Here is a 25,134-nt window from a genome sequence, read left to right on the forward strand (position 1 = left end):
AAGTCCTATACTTATTAGGCAAATCCTATAAATCCTGTACATTAGTCAGGTAACCCACTTACCCAAGGCACTATCCTAGAGACCTTAAGTATACATACCCTTTGTTACACCCCTGATAATTATACCATTGGATTCACCAGATTTCTCTGTTATTTTTAGTATTTCTTACAGACTCTTTATCTCTACTTTCTCAATCAAGTGATCTTGGTGCTTATTATGCCAAGATGCCATGCCAAGATGCCGTGCCAAGGGCACTAACTGCAAATCCTTGCTTCTGTGCAGCCTGCAGCATGCTTCTCATTTCATTTATAGACTCCTTATCCCATGTGCACAGACCACTTGTAATTAGTTCTTTCTTTCATAAATACAACAGGAAAATTGCTTGGAGTCCCCAAGTTGATTTTACCTTGTCTCTTATCTCAGACAGGTTCCAGTAGTCCAGCTAAGTAGCTGGTACCTCAGTAGTTCATTGCTTACCAGTGGTTCAGTAGTCTCACCACCTCCAGGCCTAAGGCCCCCCCACCATTGTCAGTAGACACTTAGTCACCACCTTAAGCAGTTAATTAGTAGTTTGCCTTAGATTAGTCAGCATTGTTGTGTAGTAGTATGGCCTTAAGCGCCCAGCCACTAGTGTGCAGCCCACCTTACAGTGCAGTTGCAACACCCTTAGTCACTTAGGCTTAAGTAACATTAGTCTGAGGTACTATACATAACCAACCACCTGCACTTCATAGTTGCTAGACTATTTGTTAGGAGTTGTTTATTCCTGATAAACTTAGCATATATTGCACATATATATTCTGTGCATATATTCTTATATTTAATACTAGTTCTAAGTTATTCCCATATACATTTTGTATATAGTAATTCTTTCTTACTCCTGTACTTACACAACTCTTAACAGGGACTATAAGTTCTTAATGCTTCTGCTGACTTCTGGATCCTGTCTGGGATGATAAACAAGGTAAGATCAACTTGGGGTCTCTGGGTGATGTTCCTGTGGTATATACACACAAGATCAACTATTTACAAATGCAATAAGGTGGGAAAAGTATAAAGTGGAAATGAAAATTGTGCTGCAGACTGTGCAGAAGCATCTTGTTATCTAGCTGCCCCTTGGTGCAGCATCTTGGCATGTGAAGCACCAAGCTCTTGTGATAAGCACCAAGATCATGTGACTCTGTTACACCCTAACAAATCATACCACTGGAACTGCCTATTTTTTCTCTTATTTTTAGTATTTTTTACGGACTTCATATCTTTGTTTTTTCAGTCATGTGATCTCAGTGCTTATTATGCTGAGATGCCATGCCAAGATGCCATGCCAAGGACGCTTAGGAAGAATCCATGCTTCTGTGCAGTCTGCAGCATGCTTCTCATTTCATATGGACTCTTCTTTTTCATGCACATAGACCTTGTAGATAGTTCACCATTGTAGATAGTTTCAGTAGACTGCCTTAAGCAGTATTAGATAGCCTTAGATAGTTGTGCTTTGTTGTAGTACAGCCATAAGCGCCCACCCACTAGCAAGTACCCAACCTTACAGTTGGCATACAACATTGTAAAATTGACTTGCTGTAGGCTGTGATCAACAACAAGAGGACTCCCAGTACTAGCACAAGGGAAATAACCATGATCAGGGCCACTTTGGGGACAGAATAATCAAAAGTCCACCACCCTCATGTAGTACTGAATTGCTACAAGGCTGACAAGCTCCAATTGCCTGCATACCAAGAGTTTTGCTGGAACTCAGCAAGTAGCATCCCTAGACAGCTGAAATACCTGCTTGCAGAAAACCCGCCCATATCACAATTGCCAGATCTGTTGATTTGTTGTAGGGACTGTACAATGCTGGGTACTTGACACAAGGGATTAGTGAATAACCTCTTGCACAAAAGCTGCTCATAAGTCCTGTCAAAGGCATGTTCACCCACGCTGTTTCCAATATTCCATCCACATGCTCTGGCATCCCACACCCTTACTCCTGTCCCTCCAGTTGCTCTAGCCAATGTTCCTTGGCAGCCTGCTCCCAACCACCCTCTCACACACCATCTCCCCCTCCAACAGATCTGCCCCAAATGGAACCAGAGCCAACCATTACCACTCTCCTTAAGGCTATCCAAGTCCTCACCACCCAAGTTGGGTCCTTGCAGGACCAAGTCAGATCTCAGGGCAAGCAACTCACCCAGCTCACCACCCTATGCAAGGAGACCAACAACCTCATTGGTGACAAGGACCAAGGTCAAGGAAAGCCTATCACAATGGCTGGGCCTGTCACCCCCCCAGATCAACAGGGGGGCCAAACTAACTGTCCAAAAATGGTTAGGCCTGGAAGACTTTCCCTTGCCAACCCTTTCTGGCCCATTAGAAACACAGTGGGGTACAAATCAGAAGAGGAAGAGCCAAGGTGAGAATTCAAGAAGGAGCCTTGCAGAATGTCTAGGGGTTTAACATCCCTGACAAGGGGAGCAGCACCAAATGCCCCAAGATGGAGCTGCTGGACCCCTTTAAGGGAGATACTAGGGGTTGCCAAGCAACACAATGGCTTGATAGGATGCTCCTCTGGGTGGCACTACACTGCCACCAATTTGACAAAGAAGAGCAAATGGTAGTTTGGGTCCTCTATCATATAGAGGACAAGGCAGCAGACTGGCCACTCTCTCTCATTAATAATATCTGTCCTGGACACAGTCACATGACCAGTACAAGTGGTTGCATGCTGGCCCAAGCCCAAATTTGGGGGGTAGCAGGTGTTATGGATATGACATTTCTCCATTAATCTGTACTTATTTTATTAATTACACTAGTGATCTTACAGTAAACAAATGAGATAAAGATGCAAACTAAGGTTTTCAAGATCCCTCTATCCAATAGAGACCTTCACAAAACCTATAAACCTCAGGAATACCCTCAATATGCAATGCCTTTTGCATATATGCTGTTTTCTCACTCATTTAAATATATATAAATTCAGCTGAGTAGATAAACAGTAACTACCAATATTTCTCTTGTTTGTAGTATTATTATTCAAGATTCTATCTTGTGGCTACACACAGAAATATTCAGGGTCCCCCCTGTTGCATAGGCAAGTGCTCTGGCGCTTAATCAGCGCTTAAGCGCCAACACACTAAATGCGCCTTTTCTCCATCATCCGGGCATCCCACACTGCCAAATCGCTTGCGCTTAGGTGCGCCTGTTTGTGCGCTCCAGAACGCTGGGTCAAACTCCCAAAACGGACAACCTTTGGCAGAGTTATGCCCCATTTACTGTAAGTACCCAATGCAGCGGTATCTTACCTTTGGGACTGTTTACTCCAAGGATGAAACACTTAGCCTTGGGACATCTAAGGACCCACACAGGTAAATACTGCCTTGGGGCAAATATTAGGATCTGTTGTTTGTTTACTATGTACCAAAGTATTGGCTCCCTCAAGTGTTTCAGTTGCCACATGTACCTCCTGTACCCCCTCTTGGTATCAATCATGTATATACTTGTTTGTGCGCCTTCTCAGGGTATAAAAGGACCCTGTGAAGACGCTTCTAATACATCCACTTATCCATTTATCCACTCTTATATATTGACATATACACACAAGCCTTTAACAGCTTATCTGCGCATTTACTTTAGTGATTGACTCACTGTAAATAGCATAGGAGGTTATTTGGCGCACTAAGACCATAGGCCAGTCCCAACAGACACAGGGTAGCCTATTAGTGTACTTACTGCAACCCTGTGCCCCTTGACTGTCACAGTTGTTGAGTTCAACATTGAGTATAGTGCAACAGTACTGTAATGATTGTTGTGATTGAGTGATAGTGTTTCAATCCACCATACCCCCTATATTGTAGATAGCTTTATCTACAATATCTCATGAATCCTAGATATATTTTAGGTAAACCCCATAAGTCTCAAGTCTTACTTAAGCATCTATAAGTCCTATACTTATTAGGCAAACCCTATAAATCCTGTACATTAGTCAGGTAACCCTCTTACTTAAGGTACTATCCCAGAGACCTTAAGTATACACACCCTTAGTCACTTAGGCTTAAGTAACATTAGTCTAAGGTACTATACATAACCAACCACCTGCACTTGATAGTTGCTAGACTATTTGTTAGGAGTTGTTATTCCTGATAACCTAGCTTATATTGTGCATATATTCTGTGCATATATTCTGATTCATAATACTAGTTCTTAGTTACTCCCATATACATTTTGTATATAGTAATTCTTTCTTACTCCTGTACTTACACAACTCTTAACAGCAGGTGTAATCATGGGTTGTCAGCAGAGGAATAATAGGGCTCTATGGTTTAGTGGTCAAGCTGGTTCAATTCTGGCTAGTTCTATTTTCCTCTGTTTATGACAATATCATCAAGGGAGAAGGACAAGCCCCCCATACCATGCAGGAGCTGGGCTGTGTTTTCAAAGAAGCCTTTGCCAATCTGGACACTAAGAGAGCAGCTGCCTGTAAACTGGCCACTCTCAACCAAACCACAACCACCTCCAAGTACATCACAGAGTTCCATAATCTCATTGCAGAATCAGACTGGAACAAGGGGGCCTACATTGTGCAGTTCACACAAGGCCTCCACTGGAAAGTTAAGGAACTGTTATTGATCAAAGATAACATTCCTGACAAACTCAAAGCAATCTTTGCTGCAACCATCAAGATAGATAACACATGCCAAGAAAACAAGGAGAACTGTCCAAAGAAGGTGCCCAAGGCCCTGGTCACTGCAACCACCACAACCACCACCACCCACAGGGTCCAACTATCCAAGGACCCAAATTACATCACCCCCAAAGAACAGGATTGTTGCCACACAGCAGGCCTGTGTGTCAAATGCAGCCAAAAAGGGCATGGTATCAAACAGTGCCCAAATGGCTGGAAAGCCACAATCAAGGAGGCTGCCAGAGCTGGGGAGGTTGTTGAGTTGGAAAAAGAATGAGGCCAAGGACTACTGTCAAGCCCTTGGTCAAGAACATAGATGTGCATGTACCAGTCTTGGAGTTTGAATTTGTATCTTTTGCTCAGGATTCAAATAAAAAAACCCTACTTTACCTAGACTTGACATTGCTCAAATATCCAATGGAAACCCTCAAAACCCTTGTGGACTCAGGAGCCACCTCTAATTTTATTTCCCCCTCCTTTGTCAAAAAATATAAAATACCAAAAGCCCTACTTGAAAATCCATGAGTAGTGAGAATGTTAGATGGTACCATTTCCCAGACTGGTTGCATCTGGCACCAGGTTCAACTTGTGGCCTTGGCCAATGGCCACTCCCATTCCATTCCCTTTCTTGTTTGCCCCATAGGCAACACTTTGGCAATCCTAGGCATGACATGGTTAACAGCAGAATCCCTCCTCATCAACTGGCAACAAGGGCTAGTTACATTTCCAGAACAATTCCAGGTAGCCTCTGAAGAGGAATCAGATCCAAACCCCCTTGCAGATCTCCCAGAGGAATACCATGAGTTTGCAAAAGTCTTTGGCAAAGAGGAATTCAAGGTCCTTCTCCCACATAGGGAATATGATATCTCCATAGATCTTGTTCCTGATGCCAAGCTATCCCCAGGTCCCATTTATGGCATGACAAATGCAGAATCAAAGGCCCTCAAGCAGCACATTGATGAGGAACTAGCCACAGGCAAAATTTGTCCTAGCACCTCCTCAGCTGGTGCCCCAGTGATGTTTGTCAAGAAAGCCAATGGCTCCCTAAGACTGGTGGTAGATTATAGGAAACTGAATGACATCACCCACAAGAACATTTACCCCCTTCCTAGGCAAGATTACCTGATGGCTAAACTAAGGCACACCAAGATCTTCACCAAGTTGGACTTACACTGGGGATATAATAATGTTTGGATCAAAGAGGGCAACAAATGGAAAACAGCATTTAGAACCAAATATGGCTTGTTTGAATACCTGGTCATGCCATTTGGTCTTACCAATGCCCTGGCAGCTTTTCAACATTTCATGAACAATCTGTTCAGGGACCTGATAGATGTAACAGTTGCAATATACCTTGATGACATCCTGGTCTTCTTGGAGGATCCCAAAGACCACCCTACCCACATCCAAGAAGTACTGTCAAGACTGATGAAGAACCAACTGTTCTGCAAACTGTTGAAGTGCCACTTTCACATCACTACAGTGGACTACTTGGGCATTGTCATATCACCAGCAGGGTTCTCCATGGAGCAAAAGAAAATAGAAGCCATCACATCATGGCCAGAGCCCAAAACAGTCAAACAGGTCCAGGCATTCTTAGGGTTTGTTAACTACCTTTGCCAATTCATCCCCAAATTCAGCACAGTTGCCTGTCCCCTTCACAATCATACAAAGAAGGATTCCCAATGGTCATGGGGAAACACAGAGGAAGAAGCATTCCAAGAATTGAAGTCCCTAGTCACCAAGAGCCCAGTATTAGTCCATTCCAACCCTGATCTTCCATACTTTCTTGAAATGGATGCATTGGGAGTAGCCATGGGGGCCATACTAAGTCAGAGAGGCCCAGACAACTGGTTACATCCTATTGCCTTTATGTCCAAGTCTTTCTCAGGGGCAGAAGCCAATTACAACACCCATGACAAGGAACTACTGGCAATTATAAAGGCATTAGAGGAATGGCTGATTTTTCTAGAGGCAATGAATAAACCTATCCAGGTATTCACCAATCATAGAAACCTGGAATATTGGATGCAGGCTTGCACATTCAATAGAAGACATGCCAGATGGAGAGTCTTCCTGAGCAATTTCAACTTTGAGGTCCACTATTGCCCAGGAAAACAATCAGGCAAACCAGATGCCCTCTCCCAAAGATTGGATTACCTAGACTCCATTTCAGAACCAGAAGTGATGCTCCCCCCAGAAGTCTTCATCAACACAGGTACATCAGAGGAAGTCTCAATTGTTGACAAAATCTGCTTACTACTTAAGGAAGATCCATCAATAGAGCCCATCATCAGATTCCTCACCAAAGACACCAACAATGCACCACCATCTGTCCAAAAGGCCAACCAAGACAATGATTGGGAGGAAGACCTGTTATGGTATTGCAGCAAAATAGTGGTCCCCAACTCAGAACCATTGAAGGAACAGTTGCTAAGGGAATTTCATGACTCCCCCCTTGCAGGTCACCCTGGTCAGCAAAGAACACTGGAGCTGCTCTCCCAAAGCTACTGGTGGCCTGGGATGAAGTCATCTGCCAAGGAATGGGTGGAGTGCTGCCCAATTTGCCAAGTCAACAGGAGAGTGCAAGCACCAGCCAGCACCCTGAAACCCTTAGAAGTACCACTGTATCCCTTTCATACCATATCATACAACTTCATCACAGGGCTCCCCAAGTCACAAGGGTACAATGCTGTTACACCCTCTTGATTTATACCATTGGAATTGGACAATTTTTCTATTAATTTTAATATTTTTTACGGACTTAATATCTCTTGTTTTTTTGATCACATGATCTTGGTGCTTATTATGCTGAGATGCCATGCCAAGATGCCATGCCAAGGGCACTTAGGGGAAATCCACACTTCTGCACAGCCCACAGCATGCTTCTCTTTTCAAATGTACTCTCCTTTTCTCACAAGCACAGACCATGTAAATAGTGCTCCCTTGTCTATATATACAGCAGGAAAATTGCTTGGAGACCCCAAGTCAATTTTACCTTGTCTTTCATCTTTGACAGGTTTCAGTAGTCCAGCTAAGTAGCTGGTACCTCAGTAGTACATCACTTACCCCACTCAGTAGACCTACCACACCTCCAGGCCTTGGGCCCCCCCACCTTGACAGTAGTTAGTAGTAGGATGCTATATGTGTCATAGATACAGTAGCTAGCCTTAGATAGTTGACTTGGTTGTTTTCATATGGCCTTAAGCACCCAACCACCAGCATGTAACCCACTGTCCTAGACATCCTTAGGGGCCATCTAGATAGCAGGCACTTGTGGCCATATGGACTAGTGAGAAAACCGCTTAAGGCAGTGACAATGCTACCTACAACAACAAACTACCTAACTACAATGACCATGCGCTATAAGGCAGTGGTAAGCTACGTAAGTACAGCAAGAACAATGCTTATGGCATGTAACTAAGTATTTACTGGCTTAAAGCCTTGTACAGTGATGGGAATGCAACAAGAGGTAATTGACCTGGGTGTTACCATGGTTGGTTGGCCTCCTTATGTATTACAGTGCTATGTTAATTACAAATACAGGTGTGTGAGAAAAGAAGTACTCTATATGAAATAAGAACCCTGCTCTGCAGTCAGCCTTACTCATGCATACATGTCACTGACATGTCATGATGACATCATAGGTGGAGGTGGCTACATGTGCTGAGTAAGCACAGATGGGGACATGGCTTGGCGCTTAGTGTATGTTATAAGCACCAATGTCACATGATCAAAAATGTTGTCCATTTGACTTTGTTTAAAATTGAGAAAATCAGAATAATTGTCCTTGGTATAAGTGTGTCTACAACACCCACCTTACAGTGCAGTTACAACAAACGCCATCCTAGTTGTGATAGATTCCTTTTCCAAGTTTGGACACTTCATCCCTACAACCAAGAAGGTCTCATCAAAAGGACTGGCAGACCTGTTTGTCACACACATATGGAAACTTCACAGGTTACCAGTCAAAATGGTTTCAGATAGAGGGACAACATTCATGGGAAAGTTCCTCAGGGCCCTCTACCAAAGATTGGGAATTATACCATCATTTTCCTTGGCCTATCACCCTGAATCAGATGGACAAAAGGGAAGGGTCAACCAGTTCATAGAATTCTACCTCAGGTCCTATGTTGCAGCCAATCACTCAGACTGGGCTAAATGGTTACCCCTGGCAGAATACACCTGTAACAATGCCAGACATGTGGCCACAGGTAAATCCCTGTTTGAACTGGTTTATGGTAGAAGCCTGGTGATGAACCCATCAAACATCCCAGCCAACATGCCAGATGCAGACCAAGTAGCCAACACATTGTCCAAGGAATGGAAGGAAGCAGAATCAGCCCTGAGAATGACCAAAGAATGGATGATAGGCAACACAGGGATAATCCCAGAGTATACAATTGGCAAGAAAGTCTGGTTGGATGGAAAAAACATTGAAATCCAGTCAAACTCCAACAAACTAGACCCAAAATGCCTAGGGCCCTTTGAAGTCACAGGGAAAATCTCAAGTCATGCAGACCACTTAAAGTTGCCAGAAACCCTGAAGATCCACAATGTGTTCTACATTGGGTTATTGTCAAAAGTCCACAAGTCCCCCAGCCAACCCTTCCCAGATTGTCCTCCCCCAGAAACAATAGAGGGAGAAGAAGAATTTGAGGTTGAACAGATTATTGACTCAAAAAGACAAAAAGGGAAGTGGTTCTACCTAATCAAATGGAAGGGTTACAGCCCCAAAAACAACTCATGGGAACCCAAGGAACTACTGGAACATAGCCAAGAAGAGATCAAGTGCTTCAACCAAGCTAGACTCAGAAAGGCTTGTGATGCCACCAAGAGCCTTTAAGGGGGGAGAGGCAATGTTACACCCTAACAAATCATACCACCAGAACCATCTATTTTTTCTATTACTCTTAGTATTTTTTACAGACTTCATATCTTTGTTTTTTCAGTCACATGATCTTGGTGCTTATTCTGCCAAGATGCCACACCAAGATGCCATGCCAAGGGCACTTACCACAAATCCATGCTTCTCATTTTACATGTAGACTTCTGTTCCCACACACACAGACCACATGTACATAGTTCTCCTATCTATATATACAGCAAGGAAATTGCTTGGAGATCCCAAGTCAATTTTACCTTGTCTCTCACCACAGACAGGGATCAGAGGTTCAGCCAGTAGATTGGACCTTAAGTCCTTCACTCATCAGTAGTCACTTGGGCCATACAGCCCTTCACTGCTGGTAGCTAGTTCACCATTGTAGATAGTTTCAGTAGACTGCCTTAAGCAGTATTAGATAGCCTTAGATAGTTGTGCTTTGTTGCAGCACAGCCATAAGCACCTGCCCACTAGCAAGTAGCCAACCTTACAGTTGGTGTACAACAGACTCTAAAAGTGATAGTAAATAGTGTGTAAAAAACTGTTGTAGACACATCTGATACCAGGGAACTTATTCTCATTTTCTCAATTTTAAACCAACACAAATAAACAATATTTTCAATCACATGACTTTGGTGCTTATGTCATACCCTAAGTGCCTTGCCATGTCCCCTCCTCCACTTAGTCAGCTATGTAGCCACCTCCACATTGATGACATCATAGGTGACACATATGCATGAGTAAGGCTGCTGATGGAGCAGGATTCTTGTTTGATTTGACATATGTAATTAGCACTGCCTTTCTATGATATTTAAGGAGGGCAATTGACCATGGTAATCCCCAGGTCAATTACCTCTTGTTGTATCTCTACACTGTACAAGGGCCTTAAGCCCAGGAACCACTTAGTTACTTAGATTAGCTACATGTTGCCTTATGCAGTCTTCCCACTGTACTTAGGTAGCTTGTTGATGCCTTAAGCATCTTGCTTGCTGTAGATACTTAGGTAGATGCCATAGGATAGTAGTTCACTGCCTTATGTGGTTCTATTGTACTTAGCTGGCCACAAGCACCAACCCCCTTGGCATCCCAGACAATGTCTAGGACAAAAACACTCAAAATAATAGAAGAATCTGGCAATTCTGGTGGTATAGTTTTTGGAAGTGTAACAAAATATAAAAGACCTGTTCAGATATTGTATCAGCCTTGTACAAGGAGTGCAAACAACTTGGTTCCCATGACCATTTTGGTATCAAGGACTGAATATGTGAGCTGTTTGCCTTGTTTTGCATGTTTGTGTAATAAATTGGATTCCTCTTTTGACTGGTCACATTCACCTTTTGGTGCATTGCATTGGAGTCCCATGTAGAGGTCTTGCTCACAACAACAGTACAAACTAATTCCTTATCACCAAGATCCAGGTGATGCTTTTGTACAGCAGAAGCCCGTGTGAACCGTTGTGCCTCTAGGTTTAGATAATCGATGCCATGGTTCTTTAGTTCCGGACGGAGTATTGCAATTTCTCGGGCCCAGAAGCCACATAACCCTACCAGCTTACAACCTTATACCACCTGAGTGTCTCTGGCGGTCGTGACTAAGCCTTTCTCACAGATGTTCTTTACTGGGAGTGCAATCCGATCTGACCGTGTCTTACCAACTATAAGTTACAACCAGTAACACCCCTGCTGACAATTCCAAACAGAAAGTAACAAATATGATTAAGATCGACGTACTACAATCTCATGCCTCACAGCGTGTCAAAACTAAGATTGACATGTCTAAGTAAATCTAACGTATCATAAAGAGCAGAATGACTGAGGTGTTACGAGACTGGCAAGGAAGCAGCCAACGTCAGTTCCTCCTCCACGGCCTTGCGTCCTTCAGCAGTCAGAACTGGTTGTCCGTTTGAGATATCCTGCTCGAAATACACGGGTACGAACCTGGCCAGCCGGATTAATGCAAACTCAGGTTACAATCGTTGTTACTTACTCTTCATTCCTCGCTTTCCTTGAGGCAGCATCATCCCTTTGTTGCTGCTCGATGTTTTGCTTGACACGGGTTGCTTCGCTGTAGTTCTTGGATAGAAGGTTCTTGGTTACATGCTCCCACAGTCGATGAGACTCGTTCGGCAATTGCTCTTCGACAGGGCGAACATGTTTGGGAAGCACCGCGAGGTTAGAGAGGTCAACCAGTGGGTAAGTTTCCTGTCATCATCATTAGCGTGGCCCAAGCGTAACACACCAAGGGTCACTTACCGACGATCCGACACGCTTCCACTTGATCAGACCTCGCCAGGTGCCATCAAAAGTAGCGACCACACGTGACTGGGGAACGCTCTTGACCTTCGTCCATGATGCACATTCATCGGGTTCCGATGGGTTGTATGAATGAATTACACCCTCAACAAGGAATTGCGACCTGCCAATCCAAGACTGCAAGCGTGATTTAACTTGATCTTTTTTATGGTGAATGATTTAGTTATCAGCATACCTCTTCCTTATACTCAATGATAGCCCGCAGGCTATCATTTCCTGGGCGGTCACAAGTGACGATGGTCTGTAGCGAATGACGCGTCAGTAACGCCCTAGATCCCTGTCGGGACTAAATGATTACAGACAGAATCACTCATCGTAGCATAAAACTGCCCACGTAGGACCCCGTTGACATTGGCGGAATTATGGGTTACACGATACTTTTCCCCGTTCCCTATTCAATGAGTTCAGAATCAGAGACTGTCGGCCATATGTACAAGGGCAGCGACCCCCGAATGAGACGCAAGCTCACCTGGCCCTTTGGTAATGTTAATGAAAATGCCCTTGTTTGAAGATCCAGGAGTTACGCGGACGGATGTGCCTACGACCTTTGCCGATATCTGGTCTACCTGTGAAAGCAAAGCAGAAGCTCAGTTAGGGTTAGGTCGCGTGAATTTAGAGTGACCAAAAAAGAAATGACGACCCGAACAAACAGGAGTTTGACGACTTTCGTTGGGGTTTGAGACTTACACCACACGCTTCGATGCCCCGCTCTGGAGCTGTGATATAGAAACTGGAAATGGGTGGATGGTGCGAGACTTGCTCAGTCTGGAGATGGATTGAATACTATGATTAGCAAGATTGCTGTCTTGGAGAAAAACTATCACTCACTAGAAACACTACACGAACTCGATCATCGCCTGCCGAAGCGCCCTCGACTTCGTTAGAGTCATCCCCCGATCCGGGTATACCGGCTGCTGCGCCAGCGCTTGATCGGTGCTTATGTGAACGGGCGGCATTGGGGCCACTGGTGGATGTAGTGGAACGGACGCTGGCAGTTTCACTCGGAACTTGGTCGGGTGGAGCGAGGGAGGAATTAGAGGAAATAAGCGTATGGGCCGGGAAAATAGGTGGCTCGTTAGGGTTGGCAGGATACTTCAATGGAGTGACAGATGTATGGCATCGGAAGTATTCCCCTATTCAATGGACAAATCAAAATATCCAGATGAGCGAATTACTATTGTCAACTGCAATTGATATATACGCACCAAGGACCGAGTTGTATGGTTTGCATATCTTGCCGTGAACAAACTTGAGATCCTTGGTAAACGTGAAGCGGAGTACGGCCAGCATTCTCATCAGATTGTCGTCGGAGTCGTTTATTCTGACCAGGCCGAGCTCAGCTATTTCGCGATTTCTGCAACCGTGGTTATTATACTCACGTTGCGAAAACATCAGGTCTATCTAGATAGTTCCAGTACTCTAGATTGGGGATTGGCTCCAGGAGGGAAGCTGGTAAAGAAATACGCCTTTTTCCCAGTTAGCGACGCTCCTTGTCCCAAGTAAAAACTCACATGGTCGCGATATCTTTAACTCCCAAGCACTTCTTCACAAGCCCTACGATCATCTTCAGCTTGCCCTCTCCAGAGTCGGCAACCGGCTCGGCAGCGTCATGGGCACCAGCAGGAAGCGACAATGAAGAGGCATCGCGTGTATCAAAGTCTTTCCTGTCGGCTTCAGCAGATGTTTTTCCCATGACTATCGCAAAAGAGGGATGTTGGTGGTGGTGGAGATGGCGTTTCTTTCATATTGGCACAGCGTTTATGTCACACAACGTAATCAAATTCCTAAAAGGTTACCTCAATGATCCCTCAGCCACGTGCGTAGTCCCTCGAAACATACAATGACAAAATATAAATACAATACAAAATAACTAAATATCTTGTATCATACAACTTTGTTATAACAACATGAAATTAAAAATGACCGCTCAGCGCTTGTTTCCTGTGATAAGACAGATAAACCTGTTTTCTTCCATCGGTTTTGTGAGCTTTACTCACAAAGCCCCTGGAGTATTAATCAACGCCTCAGCCGAAGCTTCCTTGGCATATTTCATTTGTCGACCGCGTCCTATCGCCCACGTAAGGCGGTTGCCGGCAACTGAGATTTCTCAACGTGTAAGGCTACCAACCATTTATGTATAGACCGCATTGATACATACCACTGGGGCAAACGGAATGAACGGGGGCCCCATCGAAATACTCGGTTGACACCAAATGCCATTCGAGAAGAACGTGGTTTTGGTCCGCCCACTCTTGCAACTGGGCATGGTAATTGAGATATTTAGTCGGCGCTTGAAACTGATAGGCTCCGGACATTAATTATATAGCTAAATAAAGATAAGATGCTAAGCAGTCAGAATTTAGTTGAAGGCACACAGCTAAAGCTATCATGCATCCTTCATATATATATCTTCTTCATCATTTTTGATTGCCCGCTACCATTTACAAGCATGGCAACCCGATGATTGGCTCATTAGATACGATGTGCTCTATGTATTGGCGCATACAGTCGTTTTGTCACAGATTGGATCCAATTATGCGACAATCACTCCTGTGTCTGAGTAATCCTGACCTGTCATAACTGGCTTAATTACAAAGTCGTGTACGCAACTTAAACTCATTAGTCATTTTGAGTGTTCGACAATCAATGCTATATTGTCAATGCATCCCACCATGCTGCCGACTTCGCTCGTTGGATCCGTTCGTCGTGAGTTACCAGAGCTGGCACTTCACCAGAGCTGAGTCCTTGTATGTTGGTAAATCCTTACCAAACGCTTATTATAGAAGCTTGATCGACATCGGCCTCCTCGAGCCATTGCTGTACATAAATTCACCCCCGCCACCCGGAAATAATTGACCGATGGGCACGGAGGCACGAATTCCGAAGGCATGGAAACTGCAATAGTGATGCCTGGGTGGTTATGACCCCATGTCTTTTGGCGTTGTGCACTCTCCTTAAGTGTACAACACAGCTGAGAATCACGCTAATACTAATTACAATACATCACATGCGTTGCATCAGTTTATCACACTAATCTCGTTCCAGCGGATGTCCAATCTGATAGCTGTAATTGAGAATAATCCACAATGTAAGAGTCTAAGACTATTTGTATGTGGTCAGACTTCCGACGGAGCTAAGTGGAATGATACATCGATGGCTCGGTCTCGCGCACATCCCCGATACATCCTTAAGTCGTTGAATTTTAAACAATACTTTCCGAAAGAGATTAATGCCGATCTGACTGCATAGGCTTGATCCCCTTGTGCGATTCCACCTCAGCCCGATCCCAACGTGAATTTTCACGTGTATGTAGCCACGAGGTATCCCGAATAAGCTTCCAACGATAACGAAGGGGAGCTTAGATTAGTACTTCTAGGATTCTAAATTTTGTTCGTACTGAATCTCCTGAGCTCCTTAATAAGCTACAAGGCAGTGGTACTTGGCTGCCACATACTTACGAAAAGTCTATTAATCACAAGATCCCTCGATATCTTGCGGGCAAGTTGCTACACGTCGAGCAATGAAATCTGACACCACATACTAGAGTCTTCAAAGGAGGCGCTAAAGAAGGATACCTCATGGTTTCACAATTGGTATCTTGGGAGACATTGGACGCACCATTGGTGGATTAGAATCGTGGAAGTTGCGTACTATAATGCACATACTCAAAACCTTTCCCTGCTACTGAGTGGTAATATTTCAGAATTCTAAAGTCATGACAGTGGCCAAGTCAACTTTGAATTGGCTTCAGCATGCCTATCATCTGACTGCTGGCCTTCCAGCCAGTCAAGTCTAACCCTGAAGGAGCAGATCGCCGTTGAACCGACATAAGGTAAGGTGGACGACAGCAATCGCCCACCACCTAACCCGCGGATGTGCGCTTTTACTTGGCGCCGAGGCGAAAATTCACAATGAATGCCTATTTTCTCGCCAACTAGAGCGAATTCAAACAAAAAACGTGGTAAAGTTACGCGAAATTTGTGTAGCAGAATACGTATCTAGTTTATATCCCGTTGGTTCCATTTTTCATCGCTCTGCATCCAAAATATGACCGTGCTCGACGGTCTACACGTGATGAGAAACGACTGTCGCTATTCGCGACCACTCGCAATTGTGTCAAGATGGATTCCTTAGCTCATCTGTAGGCTCCGGGGTCCGTGTTGTCAATATATAAACGCTCAAATTAGTTCTAAGTGAAGGATTTAACCAGTATATGCATTATCTTGCGTATGTACATGTCCTAGGGCGATCTGCTTGTATGGAATGTGACCTGGCGTCTGGTGATGGCTTCGGAACGCTTTGGTTGCCCATTCTATTGCCATTTCGCCGTTGTTACCATTAAACATACCACTCTCCGAGCAATCCCAATCTGCCTCTTTTTTCGAAGTTTTGTCTTGCTGGGAGGCATTGTTTTGATTACCAGATGGGGTGCAAAAGGACCCCAGAGTCCATTGCTGAACTAAAGAATCCACTATGACCGAATTACAAGTGCTTGCGAGCAAGGACCGTTGGTTTCTTGTCACGTGTAGACCACCAAACCCAGTTGTATTTTCGATGCACGGTTCTGTATGATACATATAATGCAATTTAACTCGTATCTTTACTCTTTACTTAAGTTTCTGAACAACTTTACCACGTTTTTTGTTCAAATTCGCTTTAGTTGGCGAGAAAATAGGCATTCATTGTGAATTTTTGCCTCGGCGCCAAGTAAAAGCGCACATCCGCGGGTTAGGTGGTGGGCGATTGCTGTCGTCCACCTTACGGTCATATGATGCCCCGCGAATAATATTGCAGGTTGCGCCACTCTTGCGCATAGCCCTACATCCCGCACGTGGACGAGAATTGGCTGTGATGGATCGAGCTGTATGCGCTCGCCTGTTTATACACAATTTGTCTAATTTTAAAAGGAGCGTAAAGTATGGTACAGGATGAGGTCCAACTTTCCTTGCTCGGGTTCACTGCCCACGTCACTTGCAATTGAATATCAAGGCGGCTTATGACCCGACCCATAAGTTTCAAAAAACCTGTTGCACCAGCACTTCATCCATCTATAGTACAATCTCGATCATTATGTCTCAAAGCGCGCGCTTATCGAAGTGAAGCAGTGTGCCATCTCGATCTAAACATGTGGGATCGGGGGAGAAAAGCGCACTGGAAAAGCGGAAGTAACATCCATGTGGACTGCCATATTCGTGTATTATCGACGTACGTCATAGGCGACCCCCAACCCCCAACAAGAGGACAACCGGAGTACGGTGCGATACTGAGTATGGGGCCCGATGTAAGTCGTACATGCGTTGATCCCTCCTGTTCACCAATACCATGACAGGCAGGTACCCGGGTCGACTTCCCGTATGAATGTCATATCTTACCCTTGCATCGTCCCGCGAGTAGGAATATCCATCGATACGCTTGATACTCAGATGGGCTTGCTAGGATTCCTTGCAAGCCATGTGACATATGCTTGTTTGAATATGCTGCGTCGCAGTGTCCTAGGGTAATAAGCGTTTAACCTATAACCGCTTCGCTGGCGCTCGTATTGCAGCATCACAGCACAACCTGAAGTTGTGACGCTTAGATAGCCTATACAATGCCTGCAACCTTCACCGAGTCATTTCTCTATGCTTCATAATCACCTGTCTTGAACATTAGTTTGGAACGTTTACTCTCGGTGTTTGCCCTTGAATTGAGCATCTTCGCAATGTAAATCTAAGCGCGGGGTTCATACGTCTATGGTGCCCCTGTCTACTTACTATTTGTCCCAATGTGACCATGGCACACCCAAAATATCAGTAAAACAGTTCGGCCCGTGATTCCAGTCTATTCAAACGGGCTGTCGCCATATGCTCGGGTCCCGCTATTACGAAAACCCTGTGGGAGGAATAGGTCAGTACTTGGTCAATTCCTCGATACTCACTCACTACTCCTATTCATAGTCAAAAATGGACTGGTTTGGAAGTATGTGCCTTACGTTCACCACCCGAAATGGCTTCTTCCCGGCCTCTAGTTACTTCGTTCCGTTCCAACCTAAATTCAAGTTCCCGACCTTAAAGTGAGCATGCAACTTTCCGGTCTTATCTTTCCTTCGAGGCTGTGTCCCGACTTGGAAGTTCCACTTCATTGAAATCTCGTTCAATGTATGGAGCTGGTAAGCCCCTATAACGAAATCTAAGTTGTCGTCCAAGTTTATTCGAGCCAAGTCTATCTTACAAGTGGAATAGAAAGGACGGAGGCAAATCCGAACTGCAGCTGTCCTAACACGTCATAGTGGCCACTTATATCGGAACGGACCCGGTGCCCTAACGGATCAGCCACGGGACCGTTACAACACTTTAACGTTCCGCGGGTCATCGAGTCACCAGATTGAAAACGATCATGATTAATTAAGACGGAACAAAATGTTCATTTTGATAGTGACTTGGGGGGGAAGCTAGCTGCTACCTCACTTCACGAATAAAGGTCTGGACTCTAGGACTCTCGTCGATGGGGTCTCATTGCGAGTTAACATCGCACTTTAGGTGCCATGCTTACGATTTAACCTCGAGCAAATCGAGGATGAGTCTTCCTGTCTAGAACCAGGGTAAGTGCGGGGCTGAAGAATTGCCATTTTCAGACAGACCATCGACACGGTAACCTGGTTGGAGCCGGGGAACTGGAGGTTACCTGATTCGCGTTGGAGTAGTTGCCTTTTTTGATAGTGCGCGTGGTGCGGATATGCTACTTGCATGGCGCGTTTGGATCGGGCGTCGCGCTGAGAAATTTGTGAATTAGATTTCACTGCTGGGGCGCGTTTTTAGCCGGCCAAACCCCCAAAATGCAATTTTAACGGGGGTTGCGCAAAGTCTGAGATGAGAACGCGGAATGAAGTATGCGTCACTCTACCAGGTAGTACCGCATCGAGTATCTGGAAATCCCGTTGGGCACATATTCAAAGTAGAACACGCGTTGTGATGAACGCGACGCGTCGAATGAGACTGAATGGGACGGCAGAGGCGCAACAATAGAATCCATTTTCATTCTTGTATCAATCAAGGAATAAGTACCAGCCACACTGTGGATATAGTTATACAGTCAATGCCAGATCGTGAGGTGTGCTATTTAACAACGTAGGATGTCATTCGACCTATTTCTTGCAGAGTTCTTGCGGAGCGGTGATCTATTGGTAACGTTCCTTGATGGCATTCCATGGGGCTTCGGCAGCGGGGTAGGCCATAGCCAAGCGGTCCATGTCAGCTTCGGGGATGCGGTTGAGGTCTATCGAAGCCCAGTAACGATTAAGAATAAAGATAACATCTTGGGCGTCGTCCGGATTGCTACGACTAGAATACGTCCTTAGCAAGCTCGGTAAATGAAGATGAAGACAAGAGCAACTTACTTGGCCCACACCCGGACTTTGGCACGCATGAACTCGGTGACAGATAGAACTAATATGGTGTGAGCCAGGCTATCTCCAATTCAATGATAAACATACAGGGAAGGTTTTGTAAAGCCATCACGGTTTGGGGGTTCAGATTTCGTGGACCCTCTTCACCGGCGACACAAATCTCGATCTAGCCAATGATAAGTCATACTCAAACTAGGAAAGAAACGACTCACATCGACGGCTGGAATGGGCTCATGGTACTTGACAAATAATCGATTGGCCCAGGAAGCCATATTGGCGGTCATAATTTCGCTATCGCCAGCCTGGATGGCTTCACGAACGTTCCTAAATCCGCTCATAACAATACAAAGTATTTCCTGCGGCGATCAGTGTATTAGTTACATCACGCGGGGGATCAACAAAGAAGGCGGGGGAGAATATGGGGTAGATAGAAGACGCAAAGATTGGTAGGGCACGAACTCACCTCAGTATCCCGACCTGGTCCTCCTAGAGCGACGACCTCAAAATTTCCGGCGAAGGCATGGGTGATATGAGCCTGGTTGAGGAGGTCTGAAAGTACGGCAGCAGCGTCGAAAATCTGGGTGGTCCTTGACATGCCCATTGGGGTCAGTGAGGCATAGCACCTAGTAGTCGTTCTGCTGTTTAAGAACAAGTTGGAAGCGATCGGGTGACTAGCTGGGGCTCGAGCGCGTGGTAGAGAGGATCCAATGAGGAGGAAGACCGGCGGCAGGTAGCGCCACTGCAAAGCTAGTCAAAGAGCTACTTGGACCACAAAACCGCGATTACCCGTGGGTCAGCTGAGCGCTGGGATGGGTGAATGCATGTCCACCACGAGGCCTGAAATCATCGTCGTGCGAGACCTTTATCCATGCTTGCGGTCAATAATCTGAAACGTCCCCGCTGGACCTTAGATCGAATACAGCCCAGCACACAGGTACCTACTGGTCAGCCGATGGAGTGTGGGTGACGCGATGGACCCGTGAGGCGGTGCAAAAGTAATGGCAATTGAAGATTATTTGAATGTATTGTTCACTACCGGCGACCACCATGGCCATGCTGACGGCAATATCGACTCGCTGCCGACTGATATGCAGGGTAATCCATATTGGGGCACCTGCCTCAGTTGAGGCTCGTGTCCGTGGATGTTCGGCCGAAGGAGCTAGTCATCGAGCTTTGAATACATGGCAGCGCGGTTTCCTTTCTGACGGCGACGACGAGGCTGCACGCGCGGCTATTCTTGAGAATGCTCTCAAGGGCAGGCAGCCAACTGATCTCATGCTCAGGTGTCCGTCGACTTGCCTTCCTAAGCATCACACATCGTATTGACTCTATTCATTTCATCGTCTAGGCACCATTCTTGATGCGCAAGGTCTGTCCCAGTCACTCAGACTAGACCTGCGTTCTGATTCGCGTAGGATCCGTCAAGAGCGTGTCCGGTCAGTTTACAAAGTCCGACTTGTGCGCCGAACACCGTCTCAATGTAAGCTCTCGTCATATGATCCTATATGCTTGTCTGATCCCTCGTCGATCCAGCCCCGTGACCTTCGGAAAATTGATTCGCGTATACCGAACCTTGTTCCGACCATTCTCACACGCAAAGAAGCCATTCTTGTCAGTCCAGATTTCGTTGCCTGGATCACTCAATTTATTTACACGCCCTTGGTCTACGGTAGGTTAACATTCTCCATATTCGCGCCCTTGTCAAAGCGGATGCGGTAATACTGTTTGACTCGTACGGAAGCGTCGACTCGAGACTCCATTCGGTATTTTTGTATCATCTTGAAGTACGTAATCACGAGCCCTCACCTCTGTTCGTCTCATTAGATTCCCATTTCTAGCATAACCTAAAGCAAAAGTCCACCACTCTTCCATATGAGTTCCGTGCCCTTGAATCAATTCTGGTTTCCGTCGTGTCAGCGCTCGAAGCCGAGATGGTCTTTACCCGCCACCTGGTTGCGGGACTTTTGGCTGAACTAGAAGATGACATTGACAGGGACAAATTCAAGCGATTACTACACTACTCCAGGAGATTACAGAGCTTTACTAATAGAGCCAAACTAGTACAAACAGCGTTGGAGGAGGTTTTGCAACAGGGTAGGTCGGTGACGTATTATGATGACCATGATTTTAATCACCCCATTTTTAACTTTCTCTCGGTAACCCATATCGATCGTGCTAAACTCGACTCAGACGAAGACATGAATCATATGTACTTGACCGACAAAAAACTTGGAGTAGAACGCAAAATGGAGGACCACGATGAGCTGGAGGTTTTACTCGAGTCATTTGACAAACAAGTGGAGGAGATTGTCAACGAAGCGGAAACGACTATCGTGAGTCTCTGCGCTACCTTTGATCCCATCTCTCCCCGCGTTTTCCTTGCATATATCCCCTTCCATTCCCCGATCTATTGGCTTGAATTACTATCGTATTGACACCATCGAGAGTAACGTGCAATCAACACTGGAAATTGTCGAGCTAATTCTGGACTCTAACCGTAATGCCCTCCTCGCCCTGGACTTGAAAGTCTCCATTGGTACTTTTGGAATTGGTGCAGGGGCTTTAGTGGCGGGGCTATTTGGGATGAACGTGAGTCGTGCTTTTTGGCGTACGGGAGTACTATCCCTAATTTCATTTAAACATTTCCATTCTACTTGAATTAAACCGCTCTGATACAGTTGCAAAGTCATCTTGAGGACGACAGATTTGCATTCTTCGCCGTGTCGGGGGTAGCAATGGGGGTAGCCGGGTTGGTTGCTTGGTTGGGGATGAGACGGTATGTACCGACCCTTCTGTTTAGATCTTGCCTGCCCCATTATTTCGCGCTCTCGGGTTGCTATTCTATGTTCACATTATATCCGCACTGATCTCCCTGGAACCTGGACCACATGTTGCTTAATCGCCAGTTAATCTGCTGCCTTCCAGGGTCAACTCGTGTTGGGCCATATAACCGTATGCTATGCTTTAGCGGCTTGCTTGGGGAGCATTGCTACGATGATTTCGGGACACGTATTCTTTGTTGTTCCCACTTCTCATGCTTCGGGTCGTTCCAGCTCTGGTTCTCGAACCCCTCCACTCCTCCCTCACCCCTATCTTACTCCAGAGTTTTGTCGTACTACCATGACCTGACCGACCATCTGTCTGGCCTTATTCTCACGCCCCGTCCGCGTGCTCCCTTAGTCAACGAGGTTGGGCACCACCCCTGGTCCCAAGCTACTTACTGAACCTAGAATTTGGTTCCATGTGCTGGCCTCTCTACCCCCGCGTGTTATCGTACACGGATGGCCCAGGAATTCGTCAAACTGCACCCTATTCAGGCGTTTTTTTTTCCCTTTGGGCAAAGCGCAGGGTTTTATGCGGATTTTCATTTCGTACATAATGTGGACCCACATCATACCCCTCAGCTCACTGTTGATTGCTTTGCAAGAAACCACCGAATACCCCTATCCATGCTTTCTTCATCGGCTTGATCCCCCACGCCCTAGTGGCCCAGTCCCCCCCCCCCCTTCGAGTCCCATCCTAGGGTGCTGATCCCCACACCCCACACTCCTCTGCCCCTCCCTCCCCCACTTTCCCCTCAATTCGGGTATAAAAGTTCCTTTCTCCCAAGGCTATCTCTCACGGATTAACCACATGGATTGATGGAGTTGGGGATATAGGTGGCTTTCAGACCACGTGTGGCGCAGGAGACTGGGGCTGTTCTGCTATTGCGATCCCTTGGGCTATGTTTGCTTTTCTACCAATCGGATTGCTTGGGAGTGATAAGCTTTTCCGATTGGTCGCATTTGTCCATTTGGGTTCCAATTCTTGTAGCCAAATGCCCAAGAGTTTAGCTAAAGCTTCAATCTTCCTATCGGAAGATCTTGAACACTCGCTCACACTGCGTTTCTGCAGTAGTTTCTTTTCTGCTTCTTACCTTGTTGATTTCTCAACCTTCTTGCTCTTGACATTAACACAAAAACTAACCATTTGGTTTTCGTTTTACTTAGACTCGAAAGGATCCGACGAGTTGGATTGAGCAGCAACGCCGTTCCTAAGGGCTCAAGCCGGGTACGGGCCGTCCGGAAGCGAGGATGGCTGCCTTCTTCGCTGCGCAGCGCCAATACCGAGGGTTTGGGAACCGGGTGGACTGGAAGGGAATACCACAGCTGGGCTCGGCCGCTTGGACATGGTCATTGAAAAAACCTATGAGACTGGGGCTGAGTGCTGACATGGGAATAACTAGATTACTTGGTAATCGGGTGGTGAGTACGGGATCCAATGCAACTTTTGTAATATATTTGATAGAGTAGATCATTCCCCATTCAATTAACTATGCTTTCACCCAAGAGATATCACATCAGTAAGGTTAAATCATTATAGCGGGACCAGAAGATCTTCAGTTTCCTTTGGGATCAGTTGTATTCGGAAGTTCGAAGGTCAACACGTACACTGGCGGGAATAAAAAAAAATAAACCAACTTCAAAACCACAGATTCACCGAACAAAAGGCTGTAATCGGTAATAGCGTTATCATGTACAAATCATCGGTCATTTGGGTATGATTATACTTAGGGGCAATGTAGCAACGAATCGTATCCTCGGTCAGATCATAAAATGATCTCAAGTACACCACGCAGACCCCGCATTGACTGATAAGAATACGTCAGTCTTGTGGGGTAGCGAGCGCATCCTGTGTCCCATGCGGACCAGCCAGCCGAATGTTGGCTACCTCGGAGCGAGCTTCCGAGATGTTCGTTTAAGTATCGTTGAGGCTGAGGTACGTCACAGAGTCAGCGGACATCAGTTGCTTGGGATAATCCCCAAATATTAACATTTACTACCTTCGAGCAATGTGTGGACTGCCGTGTTTGAACTGGCTTTCTCCACTGAAATTGTTAAAGGGCTTGGCGGTGTGTGGGGTTAACCGGTTGTTGACTTCCCCGCATCCAGGGAAGTCAGCTGACGTGGGTGGGGTAGCGGAAATCTACCACTGATGTGCCTAAAATAAACTAAGCTACTTCCTGGATCATGTATGCGCTACACATTTACCAGCATATCTGCACAGGAGTTTGTGGTATACAAGTTCTAAGGTATTGGTTGTAGTCAGCATGTGATGTTCTGCGCCTGAAATTTGGTTGGTAAATTCATTCGTCAAGGGAACAGGTGCTAGTGCCTGTTTCTAGGAAAGCACATGACACCTGACGTACCTCTTGTTTTGCCTTACAAGTGCTTGCCCTGTTCAGGATTCTCTTCTTTTCTTTTCCCTCCCACTTATTCTCGGACGTTAGGAACTCCATCGACGTCAAGTGGCAAGAGTTTGGCAATGGCGCGACTAATCTATCGATCGACCAGACAAGCCCACTTCGGCGAGGTTGCCGCCAACATCCACAGAAGGTCTTTGGACATACCGTGCCAGTATTTCAAAACTATGTATTGGCGTTGTCGTGGGTCTTGCTGCAATACCTGCTGGTATGTGTCTGATGGGGTTGCCTGCATCAGCTGACACAGAAAGATTGCTGGGCTCAGATTTCTCTTCAACATGTTGATATGCATAGGCTGATGACATTGTGCTGTCATAGGCTAGTGACCTGATTGTAGTAATAAGCACCCGGTTCATCATGGAGACCATGGCCCACAGAATTTGTTCTAAAGGAGACAAATCATACTAACGCAGGTCTTGCTGGCTCTGTCCACCTGCGGATCCGGGGAGCCAAACCACCCCCACCCCCACACCCCTTGATACTACTGCGCTTGTTACTGCTCCCTCGAGCTCGTGCCTATGTCCTGAGTCGCTGTATATCTATATACTTACTCTCCGACCCTCGACAATATCATGTTCCTCAATATGCAACCAAAAAAAGACGTTTATGACTACGGTTCGTCTATCACTCGGAGTTCCT

At 45.8% G+C, this 25,134-nt stretch overlaps 7 protein-coding genes across 7 annotated transcripts; 5 read left to right on the top strand and 2 right to left on the bottom strand.

Moving 5' to 3' along the window:
* Positions 1-1,922: 1,922 nt before the first annotated feature.
* On the top strand, positions 1,923-2,612 carry RhiXN_08567 (uncharacterized protein; the record flags this gene model as incomplete). Its single annotated transcript, XM_043328383.1, has 2 exons — positions 1,923-2,407; positions 2,465-2,612. 2 exons carry the CDS (start codon positions 1,923-1,925, stop codon positions 2,610-2,612), a joined length of 633 nt encoding a protein of 210 aa, XP_043183768.1.
* A 1,791-nt stretch (positions 2,613-4,403) lies between these two features.
* On the top strand, positions 4,404-4,952 carry RhiXN_08568 (Retrotransposon-derived protein PEG10; the record flags this gene model as incomplete). The annotated part of the gene is made up of 1 exon (XM_043328384.1): positions 4,404-4,952. The coding sequence occupies one exon, from the start codon at positions 4,404-4,406 to the stop codon at positions 4,950-4,952; it is 549 nt and encodes a 182-aa protein (XP_043183769.1).
* Positions 4,953-5,209: 257 nt separating this feature from the next.
* RhiXN_08569 (Retrotransposable element Tf2 protein) lies at positions 5,210-7,384 on the top strand (the record flags this gene model as incomplete). Its single annotated transcript, XM_043328385.1, has 1 exon — positions 5,210-7,384. The coding sequence occupies one exon, from the start codon at positions 5,210-5,212 to the stop codon at positions 7,382-7,384; it is 2,175 nt and encodes a 724-aa protein (XP_043183770.1).
* A 1,264-nt stretch (positions 7,385-8,648) lies between these two features.
* On the top strand, positions 8,649-9,521 carry RhiXN_08570 (Retrotransposable element Tf2 protein; the record flags this gene model as incomplete). Its single annotated transcript, XM_043328386.1, has 1 exon — positions 8,649-9,521. The coding sequence occupies one exon, from the start codon at positions 8,649-8,651 to the stop codon at positions 9,519-9,521; it is 873 nt and encodes a 290-aa protein (XP_043183771.1).
* A 1,855-nt stretch (positions 9,522-11,376) lies between these two features.
* Positions 11,377-13,562, bottom strand: RhiXN_08571 (oxysterol binding protein; the record flags this gene model as incomplete). Its single annotated transcript, XM_043328387.1, has 11 exons — positions 11,377-11,494; positions 11,544-11,758; positions 11,810-11,986; positions 12,045-12,110; positions 12,172-12,260; positions 12,339-12,435; positions 12,557-12,634; positions 12,698-13,002; positions 13,075-13,190; positions 13,249-13,335; positions 13,381-13,562. The coding sequence occupies 11 exons, from the start codon at positions 13,560-13,562 to the stop codon at positions 11,377-11,379; spliced, it is 1,530 nt and encodes a 509-aa protein (XP_043183772.1).
* Positions 13,563-19,025: 5,463 nt separating this feature from the next.
* On the bottom strand, positions 19,026-19,854 carry RhiXN_08572 (uncharacterized protein; the record flags this gene model as incomplete). The annotated part of the gene is made up of 5 exons (XM_043328388.1): positions 19,026-19,188; positions 19,245-19,293; positions 19,341-19,419; positions 19,466-19,609; positions 19,717-19,854. 5 exons carry the CDS (start codon positions 19,852-19,854, stop codon positions 19,026-19,028), a joined length of 573 nt encoding a protein of 190 aa, XP_043183773.1.
* Positions 19,855-20,306: 452 nt separating this feature from the next.
* On the top strand, positions 20,307-22,152 carry RhiXN_08573 (magnesium transporter protein 1; the record flags this gene model as incomplete). Its single annotated transcript, XM_043328389.1, has 9 exons — positions 20,307-20,538; positions 20,602-20,622; positions 20,669-20,733; positions 20,787-20,864; positions 20,927-21,037; positions 21,092-21,586; positions 21,699-21,842; positions 21,932-21,994; positions 22,054-22,152. The coding sequence occupies 9 exons, from the start codon at positions 20,307-20,309 to the stop codon at positions 22,150-22,152; spliced, it is 1,308 nt and encodes a 435-aa protein (XP_043183774.1).
* Between the last annotated feature and the right edge of the window lie 2,982 nt (positions 22,153-25,134).

Source organism: Rhizoctonia solani, chromosome 10, assembly GCF_016906535.1.
Source record: "Rhizoctonia solani chromosome 10, complete sequence".
Lineage (NCBI taxonomy): Eukaryota > Fungi > Basidiomycota > Agaricomycetes > Cantharellales > Ceratobasidiaceae > Rhizoctonia > Rhizoctonia solani.